Genomic DNA, 15,973 nt, shown 5'->3' on the forward strand with positions numbered 1-15,973 from the left:
GGAAATCAAAAGAAAGCTGGAGTAGCAATACTCATATCAGATAAAATGGACTTTAAAATAAAGAATGTTACAAGAGACAAGGAAGGACACTACATAATGATCAAGGGATCAAACCAAGAGGAAGATATAACAATTATAAATATATATGCACCCAACATAGGAGCACCTCAATACACAAGGCAAATGCTAACAGCTCTAAAAGAGGAAATAGACAGTAACACAATAATAGTGGGGGACTTTAACACTCCACTTTCACCAATGGAGAGATCATTCAGACAGATAATAAATAAGGAAACACAAGCTTTAAATGACGAAATAGACCAGATCAATTTAACTGATATTTATAGGACATTCCATCCGAAAACACTTTCTTCTCAAAGGCACATGGAACATTCTCTGGGATAGATCACATCTTGGGTCACAAATCAAGTCTTGGCAAATTTAAGAAAACTGAAATCATATCAAGCATCTTTTCCAACCACAACACCATGAGACTAGACATCAGTTACAGGGAAAAAAACGTACAAAACACAAACACATGGAGGCTAAACAATACATTACAAAATAACCAAGAGATCACTGAAGAAATCAAAGAGGAAATCAAAAAATACGTAGAGACAAATGACAATGAAAACACGACAATCCAAAACCTACAGGATGCAGCAAAAGCAGTTCTAAGAGGAAAGTTTATAGCAATACAATCCTACCTCAAGAAACAAGAAAAGTCTCAAATAAACAATCTAACTTTACACCTAAAGGAACTAGAGAAAGAAGAACAAACAAAACCCAAAGTTAGTAGAAGGAAAGAAATCATAAAGATCAGCGCAGAAATAAATGAAATAGAAACAAAGGAAACAATAGCAAAGATCAATAAAACTAAAAGCTGGTTCTTGGAAAAGATAAATAAAATTGACAAATCTTTAGCCAGACTCATCAAGAAAAATGAGGGAGAGGACTCAAATCAATAAAATTAGAAATGAAAAAGGAGAAGTTACAACAGACACTGCAGAAATACAAAGCATCCTAAGAGACTACTACAAGCAACTCTATGCCAATAAAATGGACAACCTGGAAGAAATGGACAAATTCTTAGAAAGGTATAACCTTCCAAGACTGAACCAGGAAGAAGTAGAAGATATGAACAGACCAATTACCAAGTAATAAATTGAAACTGTGATTAAAAATTTTCCAACAAACAAAAGTCCAGGACCAGATGGCTTCACGGGTGAATTCTATCAAACATTTAGAGAAGAGCTAACACCCATCCTTCTCAAACTCTTCCAAAAAATCACAGAGGAAGGAACACTCCCAAACTAATTCTATGAGGCCACCATCACCCTGACACCAAAACCAAAGATACCACAAAAAAAACCACTACAGACCAATACCACTCATGAATGTAGATGCAAAAATCCTCAACAAAGTACTGGCAAACAGAATCCAACAACACATTTAAAGGATCATACACCACGATCAAGTGGGATTTATCCCAGAGATGCAAGGATTCTTCAATATATGCAAACCAATCAACGTGATACACCATATTAACGAATTGAAGAAGAAAAATCATATGATCATCTCAGTAGATGCAGGAAAAGTTAACAAAAAATTCAACACCCATTTATTAACAGTCTCAGAAAGTGGGCAGAGAGGGAACCTACCTCAACATAATAAGGCCATATACGACAAACCCACAGCAAACATCATTCTCAATGGTGAAAAACTGAAAGCATTTCCTCTAAGATCAGGAACAAGACAAGGATGTCCACTCTCACCACTATTGTTCAACATAGTCTTGGAAGTCCTAGCCATGGCAATAAGAGAAGGAAAAGAAATAAAGGGAATACAAATTGGAAAAGAAGAAGTAAAACAGTCACTGTATGCAGATGACATGATACTATACATAGAGAATCCTAAAGATGCCAGCAGAAAACTGCTAGATACAGAATCCTAAAGATGCCAGCAGAAAACTGCTAGAGCTAATCAATGAATTTGGTAAAGCTGCAGAATACAAAATTAATGCACAGAAATCTCTTGCATTCCTATATACTAACAACGAAAGATCAGAAAGAGAAATTCAGGAAACAATCCCATTCATCATTGTAACAAAAAGAATAAAATACCTAGGAACAAACCTACCTAAGAAGGTAAAAGACCTGTACTCAGGAAACTGTAGGACACTGATGAAAGAAATCAAAGATGACACAAACAGATGGTGAGAGAGACCATGCTCCTGGATTGGAAGAATCAATATTGTGAAAATGACTATACTACCCAAAGCAATCTACAGATTCAATGCTATCCCTATCAAAGTACCAATGGCATTTTTTACAGAACTAGAACAAAAAGTCTTAAAATTTGTATGGAAACACAAAAGACCCTGAACAGCCAAAGCAATCTTGAGGGAAAAAAACGGAGCTGGAGGAATCAGACTCCCTGACTTTAGACTATACTACAAAGCTACAGTAATCACAACAATATGGTACTGGCACAAAAACAGAAATATAGATCAATGGAACAGGACAGAAAGTCCAGAAGTAAACCCACACACATATGGTCAACTAATCTCTGACAAGGGAGACAAGGATATACAATGGAGAAAAGCCAGTGTCTTCAATAAGTGGTGCTGGGAAAACTGGACAGCTACATGTAAAAGAATGAAATTAGAACACCTCCTAACACCATACACAAAAATAAACTCAAAATGGATTAAAGACCTAAATGTAAGACCGGACACTATAAAACTCTTAGAGGAAAACATAGGAAGAACACTCTTTGACATAAATCACAGCAAGATCCTTTTTGACCCACCTCCAAGAATAATGGAAATAAAAACAAAAATAAACAACTGGGATCTAATGAAACTTAAAAACTTTTGCACAGCAAAGGAAACTATAAACAAGACGAATAGACAACCCTCAGAATGGGAGAAAATTTTTGCAAATGAAGCAACTGACAAAGGATTAACCTCCAAAATATACAAGCAGCTCATGCAGCTCAATATCAAAAAACAAACAACCCAATCAAAAAATGGGCAGAAGACCTAAATAGACATTTCTCCAAAGAAGACATACAGATGGCCAAGAGGCACATGGAAAGCTGCTCAATATCGCCAATCATTAGAGAAATGCAAATCAAAACTACAATGAGGTATCACCTCACACTGGTCAGAATGGGCATCATCAGAAAATCTACAAACAACAAATGCTGGAGAGGGTGTGGAGAAAAGGGAACCCTCTTGCACTGTTGGTGGGAAGGTAAATTGCTACAGCCACTATGGAGAACAGTATGGAAGTTCCTTAAAAAACTAAAAATAGAATTACCATATGACCCAGCAATCCCTCTACTGGGCATATACCCAGAGAAAACCATAATTCAAAAAGACACATGCACCCCAGTGTTCATTGCAGCACTATTTACAATAGCCAGGTCATGGACGCAACCTAAATGCTCATCGACAGACAAATGGATAAAGACATTGTGGTACATATATACAATGGAATATTACTCAGCCATAAAAAGGAATGAAATTGGGTCATTTGTAGAGATGCGGATGGACCTAGAGACTGTCACACAGAGTGAAGTAAGTCAGAAAGAGAAAAACAAATATCGTATATTAACGCATATATGTGGAATCTAGAAAAATGGTACAGATGAACTGGTTTGCAAGGCAGAAATAGAGACACAGATGTAGAGAACAAACATATGGACACCAAGGGGGGAAAGAGAGGTTGGGGGGTGTGGGGGTGGTGGTGGGATGAATTGGGAGATTGGGATTGACCTGCATACAACTAATATGTATTAAATAGATAACTAATAAGAAACTGCTGTATAAAAAAATAAAATAAAATTCAAAAAAAAATTTAAAAATCCATTCATCTGTCAACATCCATCAGTAGACTTTTAGGTTGTTTCCACACCTTGGCCACTGAGAATAGTGCTGTAATGGACATTAGTGTGCTAATATCACTTCCAGATCCTGATTTCAATTCTTTTGGATAAACACCCAAAAGTAGGATTGCTTGATCATATGGTAAATATATTTTTAATTTTTTGAGGAACCTCCATGCTGTTTTACACACTGGCTGCGCCCACACTATACAAGGGTTCCATTTTCTCCACATCCTCACCACACTTGTCTTTGGCTTTTTTGATAATAGCCATCCTAACAGGTATGAGGTGATACCTCATTGTGGTTTTGATTTTCATTACCCAGATTATTAGTGATGTTGACCACATTTAATATACCTGTTAGCCATTTGTATGTTGTCTTTGGAGAATTGTCTATTCAACTCTCTAGCCCATTTTTTAACTGCGTTATTTTTTTTCTTGCTATTGAGTTGTTGGAGTTCCTTATGTATTTTGGAAATCAACCTCTTATCTGATACACGGTTTGCAAATATTTTCTCCCATTTTGTAGCTTGCCTTTTCACTCTGCTGATTGTTTCCTTTGCTGTGCAAAAAGCTTTTAGTTTGATGTAGTCACAGTTGTCTATTTTTGCTTTTGGTGCCTGGGCTTTTGCTGTCATATCTGTGAAGTCATTGCTAAGACCAATGTCATGAACCTTTTCCCCTATGTTTTCTTGGAATTTTAGAGTTTCAGGTCTTGTGTTCAAGTCTTCAATCCATTTTGAGTTGATTTTTGTGGATAGTCTAATCATATATTTCATTCTTTTGCATGTGGATATACATAGTTTTCCCAATACCATTTATTGAAGAGACTGCCCTTTCCCCATTGTGTATTCTTGGCACCCTTGTCAAAGATCAGTTGATCATGTATGTGTAGATTTTTTTCTGGACTCTCTTCTGTTCCATTGGTCTATATGTCTTTATGCCAGTAGCATACTGTTTTAATTATATTAATTTTAATTAAATGTAATGTAATATATTTTAAAATCAGCAAGTGTGACACCTCTAGCTTTGTTGTTCTTTCTCAAGACTGTTTTGGCTACTTAGGGTCTTTTGTAATTGCAAATGAATTTTATAATTTTTTCTTATATTTCAGTAAAAAGCACCACTGGGATTTTGATGGGGATTGCGTTGAATTTGTAGATCACTTTTGGTATAATAGTATGGGCATTTTAACAATGTTAAGCCTTTCATGAACAGAGGATGTCTTTCCATTGTGTCTTCTTTAATTTCCTTCATCAGTGTTTTGTGGTTTTCAGTGTACAAGTCTTTCTCTGAGGGACTAAGTGACCAAACAGAAAAGCTACCAGGAGGAGATCAAGGCTCCTCCATGCTTTTCCAACTCTGTGTCCCTACCTTGATTGGGGGAATCACATTCAAAGGCAAGAAATTCCATCCCCAACCCTGCCAAGTCAGAAGGGTTTGTCAGGCTTGAAGGCGAAAATTGGGCCATGTTCTCTCAGGAGGCAAAGGTTTCAAAAAAGTTTAAAAGTCAACACAAAATAATATATTCCTTTTCCTTCAGATGTACCTTTATACTTCCTAGCAATTTCTGGAATGGAAAGGGCCCTTGGCTGTTCCCAGCATCCCTGGCCATCTTCCTCCCTTCTGTGGCACTCTCCTTTCTCTTCCAGCAGCTAGATCCAAGGCAAGGGACTTGGCTCAAAGAAGTCCAGGATGGGCAGCCAGTGGCGGTTCAGCTATAGGGCATCGAGGTGAGAGTCTCGTTTGTTCTGAATTGGGGTTTGGAGCCAACAAATGACCAAGTATTACTCTGCCATCATTGTGCAGTCATGTATTTCCCTCAGGAAACTGGAGGGGCAGGGAAATTGCAGTCTGGGCCATGGTTAAGGTAAGCCAGGATCCTTGATTCTACCCACTGCTGTTTTCCAGTGACCAAGGGAATGAAGAGCTCCATATAGTTCACAAATGGCAAAGCCAGAATTTAAGCCAGATATGATTACTACAGGGCCTGTGCTCTCTCCAGGAAGTTCTTTCTGTGACATTGGGTTGGGTCAGGAGACTTTGGGAGAAACTCTTCTGCTGGGGTTTGAGAGGGGAGTAGAATCTCCTTCCTTACATGTGGATCTATTTTTCTGAAAAAGGGAGAAAGAGTGTGAAGGTAGACAAAAGCTCACTGTTTCTTTGAATGATATCTTAAAGTGATTAAGTGAGATAATGGATCTATTAGTCAATAATTGGAACTCAATTGATGGTAGCTAACTTAGCAGTATACTAATAAACTATGATTACTATCATTCTTGGTCTCCAAGACCGAAATATGACATTTGAATAATGACTAGATCAAGGGGCACCTCTTCTATTTCTGCTCAAATATTTTATCTTATTCTGGAAAATCAAGAAAAGAAGGGATTTGGAGTCAGGATTCAAATGGTCCTCCAATGCTTCAAAATTTAATGAAAATTATGCTATCTTCTTGTTTCCTTGGGACTCCCTGAGTTTCTACTTCTTAAGTGTCTTTACAGAGGAAAATCCTTACCCAAGACATCTAAATGCTGCTTCTCCTTCTGATATCTGAGAAGCCACCTGTGGCAGATCCTAATGGGTGCCTACCCAACAGCCAGCCCCCATCTCCTAGATTACAGATTCCTGATTATACCTAGTAGAAGAAAGCAGTTTGCTCAGGAAGACTCCCCAGTTTCAGGGGATGAACAATGATTAGTCGAAACCAACATGGTAACCCATTCCTCTTTATCACAGATTGGTTCAGAGGTGTGCATTTTACCAAATTCTGGCCAATGGCATCTGAAAAGATGTTTGTTGGCACTTCTGCAAAGTTGGAGAGAGATGTATGTGAGATAAACTTCCTTCTTTCCTATGCTGGCTTTGTATGTGAAGACATAATGCTTAGTTAGAGCAATAACTGCCATCGTAGCACTACAATAAGACCAAGAAAATAACTGAAAAGCTGAATCCAAGGCCTGACACAATTAAGCTAAAGAACTAACCCTGAATTATCTACCTCAAGGCTTATTACCATGTGAGAGAAAAATAAATCCTATTCTTTAAACCCTTTGTAGGCACATGTTCTGTAATTTGCAACCAAAAACTATTGTAACAAATATATCACCATGTCACAAACTTACCCCGAACTTCCCTTGGAGGGGTGGCAAGAAAATCCCATTGAAGGAACAGCTGGAGTAAGGGCAGTAACTGGTGTTAAAGAGTTGAAGGATGCTTCGCCGGCATTGTCGATAGTTTCCAGTGCCACGGATTTCAACTTCAGTGAATGGAAGAAATGGAAAAGTCGCCTCAAATCTCCTGATGCAGGGAGCCTCATAAAGGTCACTCATGTTCATTTTCCTCCGGTATCCAGAGTGAAAGCATGGGTCACGGATGGTTCCATTTGTACCCTGAATAGAAAAACCACTTGAAGGCATCATGTGCAAATGCTCTGAGTACAAAAGCACCAGTCTGACTTCAATAATGTGTAGCAATTGAAAAATAGCCAGGCAATCAGCACTGGCATCAATATGCTCCTGCTCTGCCTTTTTTACCCTTGGGTAACAGTCATATTTGTATAACAGGCACCAGAAGTGGTATCAGATGTAAATGCACTTTTGCTATTCATAGAAAGCTAATATAGTTGAAGCTGGGCCCAGAAATTCCATTAGTTTGGAATGGCCCCTAGCGCTTAGTACTAATCGCGTAAGTCAGAAGCAGATTCACAAGGAAAACTCTCAAGGCTCTCAAAGTTCCGAGCCTAGGGTAGTTCTCTGGGGGTCTGCCTATATCCCTGGCCCTACCTCCAAGTCAAAAAGCAAAAGCTTCAAGAGCTGGAAGTGCCTTAGATCATTTAAGGCAGGAGTATCAAAATGATTTTCAACCCACAACCCAGTATGTTCAAGAGAAGTAAAGGGGCTGCTGTGGATGAGAGGCTTAGTGGAAACTTAGGGCTCACTAGGCGTCTCTCAGCAGCCCCTCCTCCCATGGCAGTCATCTTATTGATAGTGTTTCTGAGAACCAGAGAGCGAGCTTTGGAGGAAAGCAGAGAGCTGGTTGTCCTTTCAGTAGAGACAGGGAACAGCTGGATTTGACATCCTTGCTCTGTGTTTGTCAGGATGTGCTGGTACTTGCATGATTTTGAGTACGTTTGACTTTTCTCGCCTTCAAAACGCAAAAAGTGTCTGGGGACAAGATTTGAAGTGTTGATCTAAAAACTCTGCATTTTCCCTGACTTTTTTTGCCCCTCCTCTCCAGGTTGTTTCTAATAGCCTTGTTTTCTGCAGTTCGTAGGAAATGGAGATTGCAAAGTGGGAAAGAGCTTAAAAACTGTGTGCGCATGCACACGCACACACACATACACACACTACTGTAGCATGTACTTTTCATTGTCAGCCCCATGGGGTGAGAAATTATTTCCAAAGAAAGGATTTGAGTCATGTCCTCGGAGACAGTGCAGTAAACAAACATAGGAGGTGGTATCTGGATGGGAAAATTCACAGGGGTTGACCAGATGTAGTTAGATATCCTGCCTGAAAAGGTTTGGAAAGTACAGTAACCAACTCAGAACAGTTACTGAAATAGAAAGAGAAAACAAGGATGCAGGGGCTGGTGGCCCAGTTGTGGGGAGGGCGGTCTGGATTCAGTTACACTTGCCTGAAGGTCCTTGGACAGTTTCTGCAAGAGGGCTTGATCCTTCCCATAGCACAAGAAGCTGTGTGTGTATACACCGTAGTTCTTGCCATAGAGGCGAAAGTGCAGAGTGTTGTTAGAAGACTCAGTCGTTTCGTTTCGGGGCACAAAAGTGATTTGCGTAGAGGCTCCCCCAAGGTCTAAAGCTCCATAGGTTTCCTGAGTATCGCCTTCACTTGGTTTCAGGTTAAACCAACTCAATTTCTGAAAGACAGTACAGTCACCAGTGGTAGAATGATCTGGACATCCCCCTTTTCATGCTATTTCTTGGACTCAGGGACTTCCTAAGGCAAAGGAGCAGAGGATAAGGGTGAAATAAAGTTCACCAGAGGTTCCTGAGTCTGCATCAGATCAACAGCAAGAAACCAGGGGTTTCAAAGACACAGCTCAGACTGCAGCAATATAGGAGCAGTTTACAAACACAAGATGTGGAGCCAGAAAGACTCCAGTTCAAATCCCTACTCATTGGCTTATTAGCCATGTGACCTTGGGCAGAATAATTGCCTCCTCTAGGCCTCGATTTGAGGCTCTAAAATGAGAGAACACCTCATATGGTTATTCTGAAGATTAAGTCAAACAGTACATGAAGAGTGCTTTGCATAGCACAAGACACATGGCACTAGGCAAATATTAGCTATCTTTATTTTTTATTTATTTATTTATTTTTGCGGTACGCAGGCCTCTCACTGTTGTGGCCTCTGCCATTGCGGAGCACAGGCTCCGGACGCGCAGGCTCAGCGGCCATGGCTCACGGGCCCAGCCGCTCCGCGGCATGTGGGATCTTCCCGGACTGGGGCACGAACCCTTGTCCCCTGCATTGGCAGGCGGACTCTCAGCTATCTTTATTTTTAATGATAGATTTAAAAAAATTTTTTCTGTATCTCTGTATATGGCTTCCTTATTCTCCAATAGTGTGACTTCTTGTGAGAGAATTATACCTCTGGTGACCCCTGCAAATGTGAGGGTAAATTAATTTGTTCATTTATCCATCATTCATTCTGTTTAGTGATCCAAGTACTGCCTGAGATACCAATGGCATTGACCCACAGGGAGCCACCTCCATGGATGCTGTGAGACAATCACCTGAGTGAATCTGCCCAGCAGATAGTTGATAGTAATCCAGCCATAGGCACCTTCCTCTTGGCCAGTGATGATTCTGGCACCCTGGAAGTCAAAGGGGTAGCTGCTGATGCTGTTTGCCACCGCAGCCAGGATCTTGTCTGCCAACCGTCCATTTTCCATCCTGCACAAAGAGCTGAGGTTACTGGTTTTGTTTGAATAACTATGACTACCCATTGCAGCCAGAGCTTCCAGCCAGTTCCCCTAGGAAGTGAACCATAAACTCACTGCAATAAATAGAAGGATGGAGATCCCCACACATGGTTGTGTGGGAGGAGCCCCTCTTTGGGGAGGAACTTAACTACTCTTTTGGCCCCTCTTCTCCAAATCCAGATCCTTCCAATCCCCATGTAGGTTGGTCCTCTTAAATTACCATTTTCATTGTTGTTCCCTGGCTCCAAGAAATTATCAGAGTAATTTTAATTGCTGTGGTGGTGGTAGCTGGATATTGTTTGATCACCAAGCCTAGAGCTGATGTGTGCTACATTAGCCACTGCCGGTGGCTTCAAGCTGCTTACGTAGCCTCAGGCTCTGCTTGAAGTTTTTAATTAGGGCTCTCTAGTAGATATCAAGTAGAAAATGTCCTGGGACAGATACCCAACCTCAGTTGGTGCCAGAGTGGGATAAAAAATCTTTCTCATATTCTGCCTTGGTTTTGGGGTCTGAGACCTTGAGATCTAAAGAACTCTTCCAGGGTTGTCACAATGACGATGGAATACAATTCCTTCCAAGATCTAGGCAACATAATACTGAGAGTCTCTGGGTCAGAAAATGCTGCCTTCCAACTGGCATTAGACCCCAGTAATCTCTCATTTGAATGGCTTCCTTACCCTCCCAAAAGCTTCCTTATCCCTAGTTTTCCTCTCCTCCAATCCACCTCTCTACCAGTGGCACCAGTTGTGTAACATCCTTTAATGGCTTCCCATTGTTTCCCAGATAAACTTCAAACTCCCAAGCATGGCCCACAAGCCACTTTGTGATCCGAATCTTGCCTTCTTAGAATCCTGGCTCTACCACTTGCCAGGTGTGTGACCTTTGGTGAGTTACTTAACAGCTGTACACCACAGCTTCCTTAATCTGGTTAATAATAGTTAATAATACCTGTTACTCCATAGAGCTACAGTGATTTAAATTTAAGAACATAGTAAGGGCCCAACAAATACAAGCTGCTACCATCACCATCGTCATTATTAGTATTAACTCTATGTACCCTACGTTCTACCTATGCAGAACTATCCATAGTCCTCTGACCATGCCCTGGTCTCTCACATATCACTCCTTTGTGCATCTATTAGAACACAAGATCCAGGAAAGCAGGGACTTATGCCTGACACATAACAGGTGCCAAATAAACATAGGTTATGGAACATATGATGTCTGCTCTGCCTGTAATGCCTTTCCCCCTCCCCCCACAAGTCCTTCATGATTTGGCTCATGTATCCCCTCCTCTGGTGAGTCTTCCTGACCTCCTCCCATTCTTGGCAGGGACAAGTGTGCTCCTATAGCAGCTCTGAGCACTCCTCTATCAAAGAATTGGTCGCCCTATATCAAAATTCTGATCTTGGAAGATGAGTCACCTACTTCCATGTCCTGGGACAGAGCAGGCAGTCAGTACAAACTGAATGAATGAATGAACAAACAAATGAACAAATAATGCCCACAGATACTGAGTGGTGACCAGTAAAGATGTGCTACTTGTGATGATTTGTGTCTCAGGATGTCTGCGAGTCTCCTCTGGCTTTCCTCCTCCCAGATGTGGAATTGCTAAATCTGTAGCCCCAAATCCCAGAGCATAAAGGCTCAATCTTCCTCCCTTTGTGCCATCATTCCCTTGAATTCCCTGTGGGGAGATGAGCAAGAGGCCTTTTATTTTTTTTGCATACTTAAACTCCCATCATTATGAAAACTAAGAGTTTTGGAATTTTACCCACTGACTGAGATTTTCTTTCTTAGGTGTGGACATTTAGCATGTCTAGAATTGGGTTGTTAGAGAAGTGCGGCATTCGCCCATAACTCAGAGGCTCTAGCAGCTGCCAAACCTCTCTCCCTGCTGCTCTCAGTCCCTACAGGCTGCTGTACCTGAGCAACCGCATGCCTGCTGTGGCTCCCAAGTAAACAGGTGTCTCTGTGTGCCGGGATGTTGGAATCACTTCCCTGGCTCTTTCCATGCATGCAGTCAGATAAATGTCTATTTCACTTAATTTTTGAGCAAATTCTGAGATTCCAGGACCTAGAGAAAAATGTAAAAGCAGATGAAAATTGTTTTTAAAAGAAAAGGACATATCTTCACATTATTAGAGAAAATACTGATGTTTTCTGAGAAAATGCAAGGAGACAATTTCTTTTTGTGATACCTGTTCAGTTTTTGAACTTACAGGGTAACTCACTGAATCTAGGCCTCGGTAGGATTTATTTTCAGACCTCAAGCCGGGTCTGTCTGCTGTTCAGTAACTTTGCCACTGGATGGCGCAATTTTCACATTCAATTGCATGCATAACCTTCCTAAAACCAGGCTCTCTCAGACTTAAATGGGGATCTTATAGATAACTACTCTATATAGCTGCTTTATGACGTTTCTTCCACAAAGTTGTAATTAACAACACTAATTCCTAGAAGATGGGAGAGACAAAAGATAACAGTTAGAAAAAAATTAAAATATGTACCAGGCACATGGGCTTTTACTGAAAAGACAGGAACAGCTACTAACTAACCCTAAAATTTCTGAAGCAATGTTTCTTCCTTTGTTAGAAGAAACAGGCATAGAACCCATGTCTCCTCAGCAGTTTTTCCACTCTGATACCCTGTCTGCCTAGTAAAACTATCCAGTTTTAGAGCCATTTTAACTGCTGCTGTGGAGAGGATTAGAGCCAAGATGCTTTATGCTTTTTGAAGTTATTTAACAGTTAACAATTTTGGCTCACTTTAAGCTAAACATCTATATTTTCAGTGCTTTATAGTGAGGATTTGCTTTAACAATAAGTAACCAGATATCTGATCCATATCTCATTCACCAAATTTTAAATAGCCTGTTTACTTAACTGTAATGAGAAAATCAGCTCCAAGTTATCAGCTAAGTGTTTTGACTCAAAAAGTCTGGCCTTCAATAACTGGTAGCTTTCAACTCACCTTTCTATTTAAATATTTGATTAGAGAACTCTAGCTTTTGAGAAGGGAAAATTACTGCATTTATTAAGCCAAACACGCCTGGGGATATGTGTCTCAGGAGACAGCTGCTAGGTTAACACAACAACAACATGTGGAAGAAGAAATGGAAGGCAGTGAATTATTAAATAGAAGTCAATAAAATGAGGGATCTGGGTTTTAAGAAATGTTTGAAGTACTACCTCAGAACTGATGGGGCCAAATTCTGAGGCCATCAGGCTACTGGGTAGAACGACTTGCTCTCTTGGAAACGTATCCTATCTACAGCTTTCTTGGTAAACTATGAAAATTAGTGGACCCCACAGGCCACCAAACTAAAAGTCATTATCTTCTGGGGCCTAGGTTACCTGTCTGACCAAAACTAAACAGTGAGTCCCTAGCTCAAAAGGCCAAGAGAGATAAAGGTCAGAAAGGTGACGGTGCGGTGTGGTAATACTCGGTGCAGGCGCGAGTGTTGGGTGGGAGGGAGTGGGAAGGGCTGTTGTCCACAACCCTAACTTGTCTTGTAACCTTAAAAGAAAACTAACTAGGAAAAGACTCAATATGCAATGCAGTGACTCAGAGTAGCAGGAAGCCTGCAGTGCAACTTGGAGGCCCAGATTCTTGTCCTGGTTCTGTTCCTCCTTGCCAGTCACTAGTCTTTCAGGGTTTTGCTTCCTTTTCTATAAAACAAGACTTCAGTGATCCACAAGGTCCTTTTCGCAGCCCTAAGGGTCTATGATTTGCCTGCCTATACAGCAGCTAAAGGCTTTTGAAAGTTCCTTCCAAGCCATAGGTTAGAGGACAAAGATTAAGAGCAGCAATCCTCTGGATCCACCAGCCTCAACATCACCTAGGCGCTTGTTAGAAGTGCAAATTCTCAGACCTCATCCCAGACCTACTGAACCAGAAACTCGGGGGCGGGAGCAAGCACCTGTGCTTTAACACACCCTCCAGGTGGTTCTGATGCAGGTTCAAATTTGAGAACCACTGGCTTACACGTGGGTTTAAAGTTGGGCAGATCTTTGCACAGCAAAGGAAACCAGTGACAAAACGAAAAGACAACCTACTGAATAGGAGAAAATATTTGCTAATCATATGACCGTTAAGGGTTTAGTTAAATTTGGGCAGATTTCAGTTCGAGTCCCAGTTCCATCACTTACTAGCTCAAGTAACCTTAAACAAGTGCCATAACTTCTTTCAACCTCAGTGCCCTCATTTTTAAAAAATGGGAATAATAATACATTCCTTAAAAGGAGATTGTGAGGATGAAATAACACATTTTCAGTACTAAGTGCATGGCACATAGAATTGTTCTGTTGATGGGAGTTACTATTACCCAATTATTTGAAAGTTTATCTTTCAAGGGCTTCATCATTAAGGACTGATTTCAGTACCGTTTTAATAATGATAATAAAATAGCAGTTGTTTATAAAATAGCAACAATAGCAGCTCCGCTGCGTTCTCACTCGACTTCCCTTTTTCTCATGTGTTTGTTTCATTTCCCACATGCCTCACATGCTCTCATGCCCACTGTCTCCCAGTCCCTTTTTCTTCATCTTACCTTTTACTTTGCACTCTTCTATCTGAGTCACCACCCCTGTGTCATTCTCCTTTTCTGCTGGCCACTTATAGATGTACAAATTCGTGTGAGAAGAGCCCGCATCCAGCACAATCCCAAACTGAGGGCAAAACAAACCAAGAACTTATCAGCATTACATCATTCTTCTCCATATTCAGCTTGCAACAGAAAGGAGACAAAGACATGGGTTTTCAGAAACACAGAGGAGAAAGTATATTAATTCATAGTGGGGGTAGGTTGGTGTGGAGTGAGTGCCTGGAGCTGTGCTAAGATCTACCAGGACACCAATCCCTCTAGAACTATGGCTCTCAGTGCTGTCTGCACATTAGAAATATCCAGGCGTTAGCCAAGGTAGGGCCCAAGCATCCATATTATAAGCTTCTCAGGTGATTCTAAATTGCAGCCAAGATTCAGAACTATATACTGAAGTAGCCGAGACAATATAGAGGGAGTAGAAAGCCATCAGTCTAGAAGTTCCCAAACCTGTATGCACATTGGAATCATATTAGAATCATCTGAAGAGCTTCAAAGGCTACTGATGCTGATGTCTGACCGCCAGATTTGTGATTTAATTGGCCTAGTATGTGGCCTGTACTCTGGAAAAGAGACATGGAAAATACTAAGTGTGCTTGTTTTTAATTACAAATATAACTATAAATTGTATTCAATAAATTTAAAAGATTTGTACTTTAACTTCATGCTTTTGGCTCTTAAGCATAGAAGGCAATGAAAGGAAGAATAAAGTAAGAAAGAAGGTGGAGGAGGAAAGGTAAAAAGACAATATGAGCAAGAACTAGGTGGTCAGAAGAGAAAGGAGAAGAACAAAGTCACCATATCACATTTCACGAGGGCATGACATGCACCAGGCAAGTGCTGTGAGGAGTATTTTATAAGAATTATCTGACTTAACTGCTAGACCAGTACCATAAGGTACATACTGTTTCATCCCCGCTATACAGATGAGAAACTAAAGTACAAAGAGGTTAAGTAATTTAGTCAAGATACAAAGTGATTAGGTGATGGAGGCTGGTTTTCGATCAGAGTCAGACCTTTAAGTGGGGCACCAATTTGAAAACTATTGTCTGGACCTTGCTCCTCTGTTCCTCTGTATAAGGAGCACAAGGTCTTGGGTCTGACTCTGATCCAAATCCAGGCTCCATCACCTAATCACTTTGCCCAAAGCAAGCATGCGGGCCCTTTTCTTTATGGGGGCATAATGCTGATGACCACAGGGAAGCCCCACTGTGCAGAAGGAGGCAGAGAATACTGCAGATGTTATGGAAGGTCAAGGATGCTCATACAGCAGCACAGTGATACTCCGTGGGGTGAAATGGAAGAAAACTTGACACCTCAACAAGCTCTACGTTTAGCTATCTGCAGTGGTCCAGGGAGTTGAATTCTAATTCTTGTCTTCTTTTCTCCCTGGAGTTTTTAGGTTCTTCCCAGGTGATAAGACAATATGAGGGGATAGATGTAAAACAACTGCTGACTTAAGCATTATCAAGTGGCAGATCGCACTGTGAGGGCCACAGCTCAGATGAGCCGCCAGGAAGGAAGCTGCACAGA

General features: G+C 40.9%; 1 protein-coding gene across 6 annotated transcripts in view; it reads right to left on the reverse strand.

The window, feature by feature from the left end:
- ENTPD1 (ectonucleoside triphosphate diphosphohydrolase 1) overlaps positions 1–15,973 on the reverse strand; it is a 128,764-nt gene that overhangs the window by 11,271 nt on the left and 101,520 nt on the right. For 3 of the 6 annotated variants that reach the window (XM_059054516.2, XM_059054513.2, XM_059054519.2), the window contains exons 3-7: positions 14,390–14,507; positions 11,764–11,914; positions 9,649–9,808; positions 8,530–8,769; positions 7,017–7,283 (exon numbers count right to left, since the gene is read on the reverse strand). In XM_059054516.2, coding sequence (XP_058910499.1) covers positions 7,017–7,283; positions 8,530–8,769; positions 9,649–9,808; positions 11,764–11,852 — 756 coding nt within the window. In that variant the 5' untranslated portion in view covers positions 11,853–11,914; positions 14,390–14,507. The remainder of the gene's footprint in view (positions 1–7,016; positions 7,284–8,529; positions 8,770–9,648; positions 9,809–11,763; positions 11,915–14,389; positions 14,508–15,973) is intronic. The other 3 variants (XM_067024966.1, XM_067024964.1, XM_067024965.1) reach the window with 1 other exon arrangement.

Source organism: Kogia breviceps, chromosome 2, assembly GCF_026419965.1.
Source record: "Kogia breviceps isolate mKogBre1 chromosome 2, mKogBre1 haplotype 1, whole genome shotgun sequence".
Lineage (NCBI taxonomy): Eukaryota > Metazoa > Chordata > Mammalia > Artiodactyla > Physeteridae > Kogia > Kogia breviceps.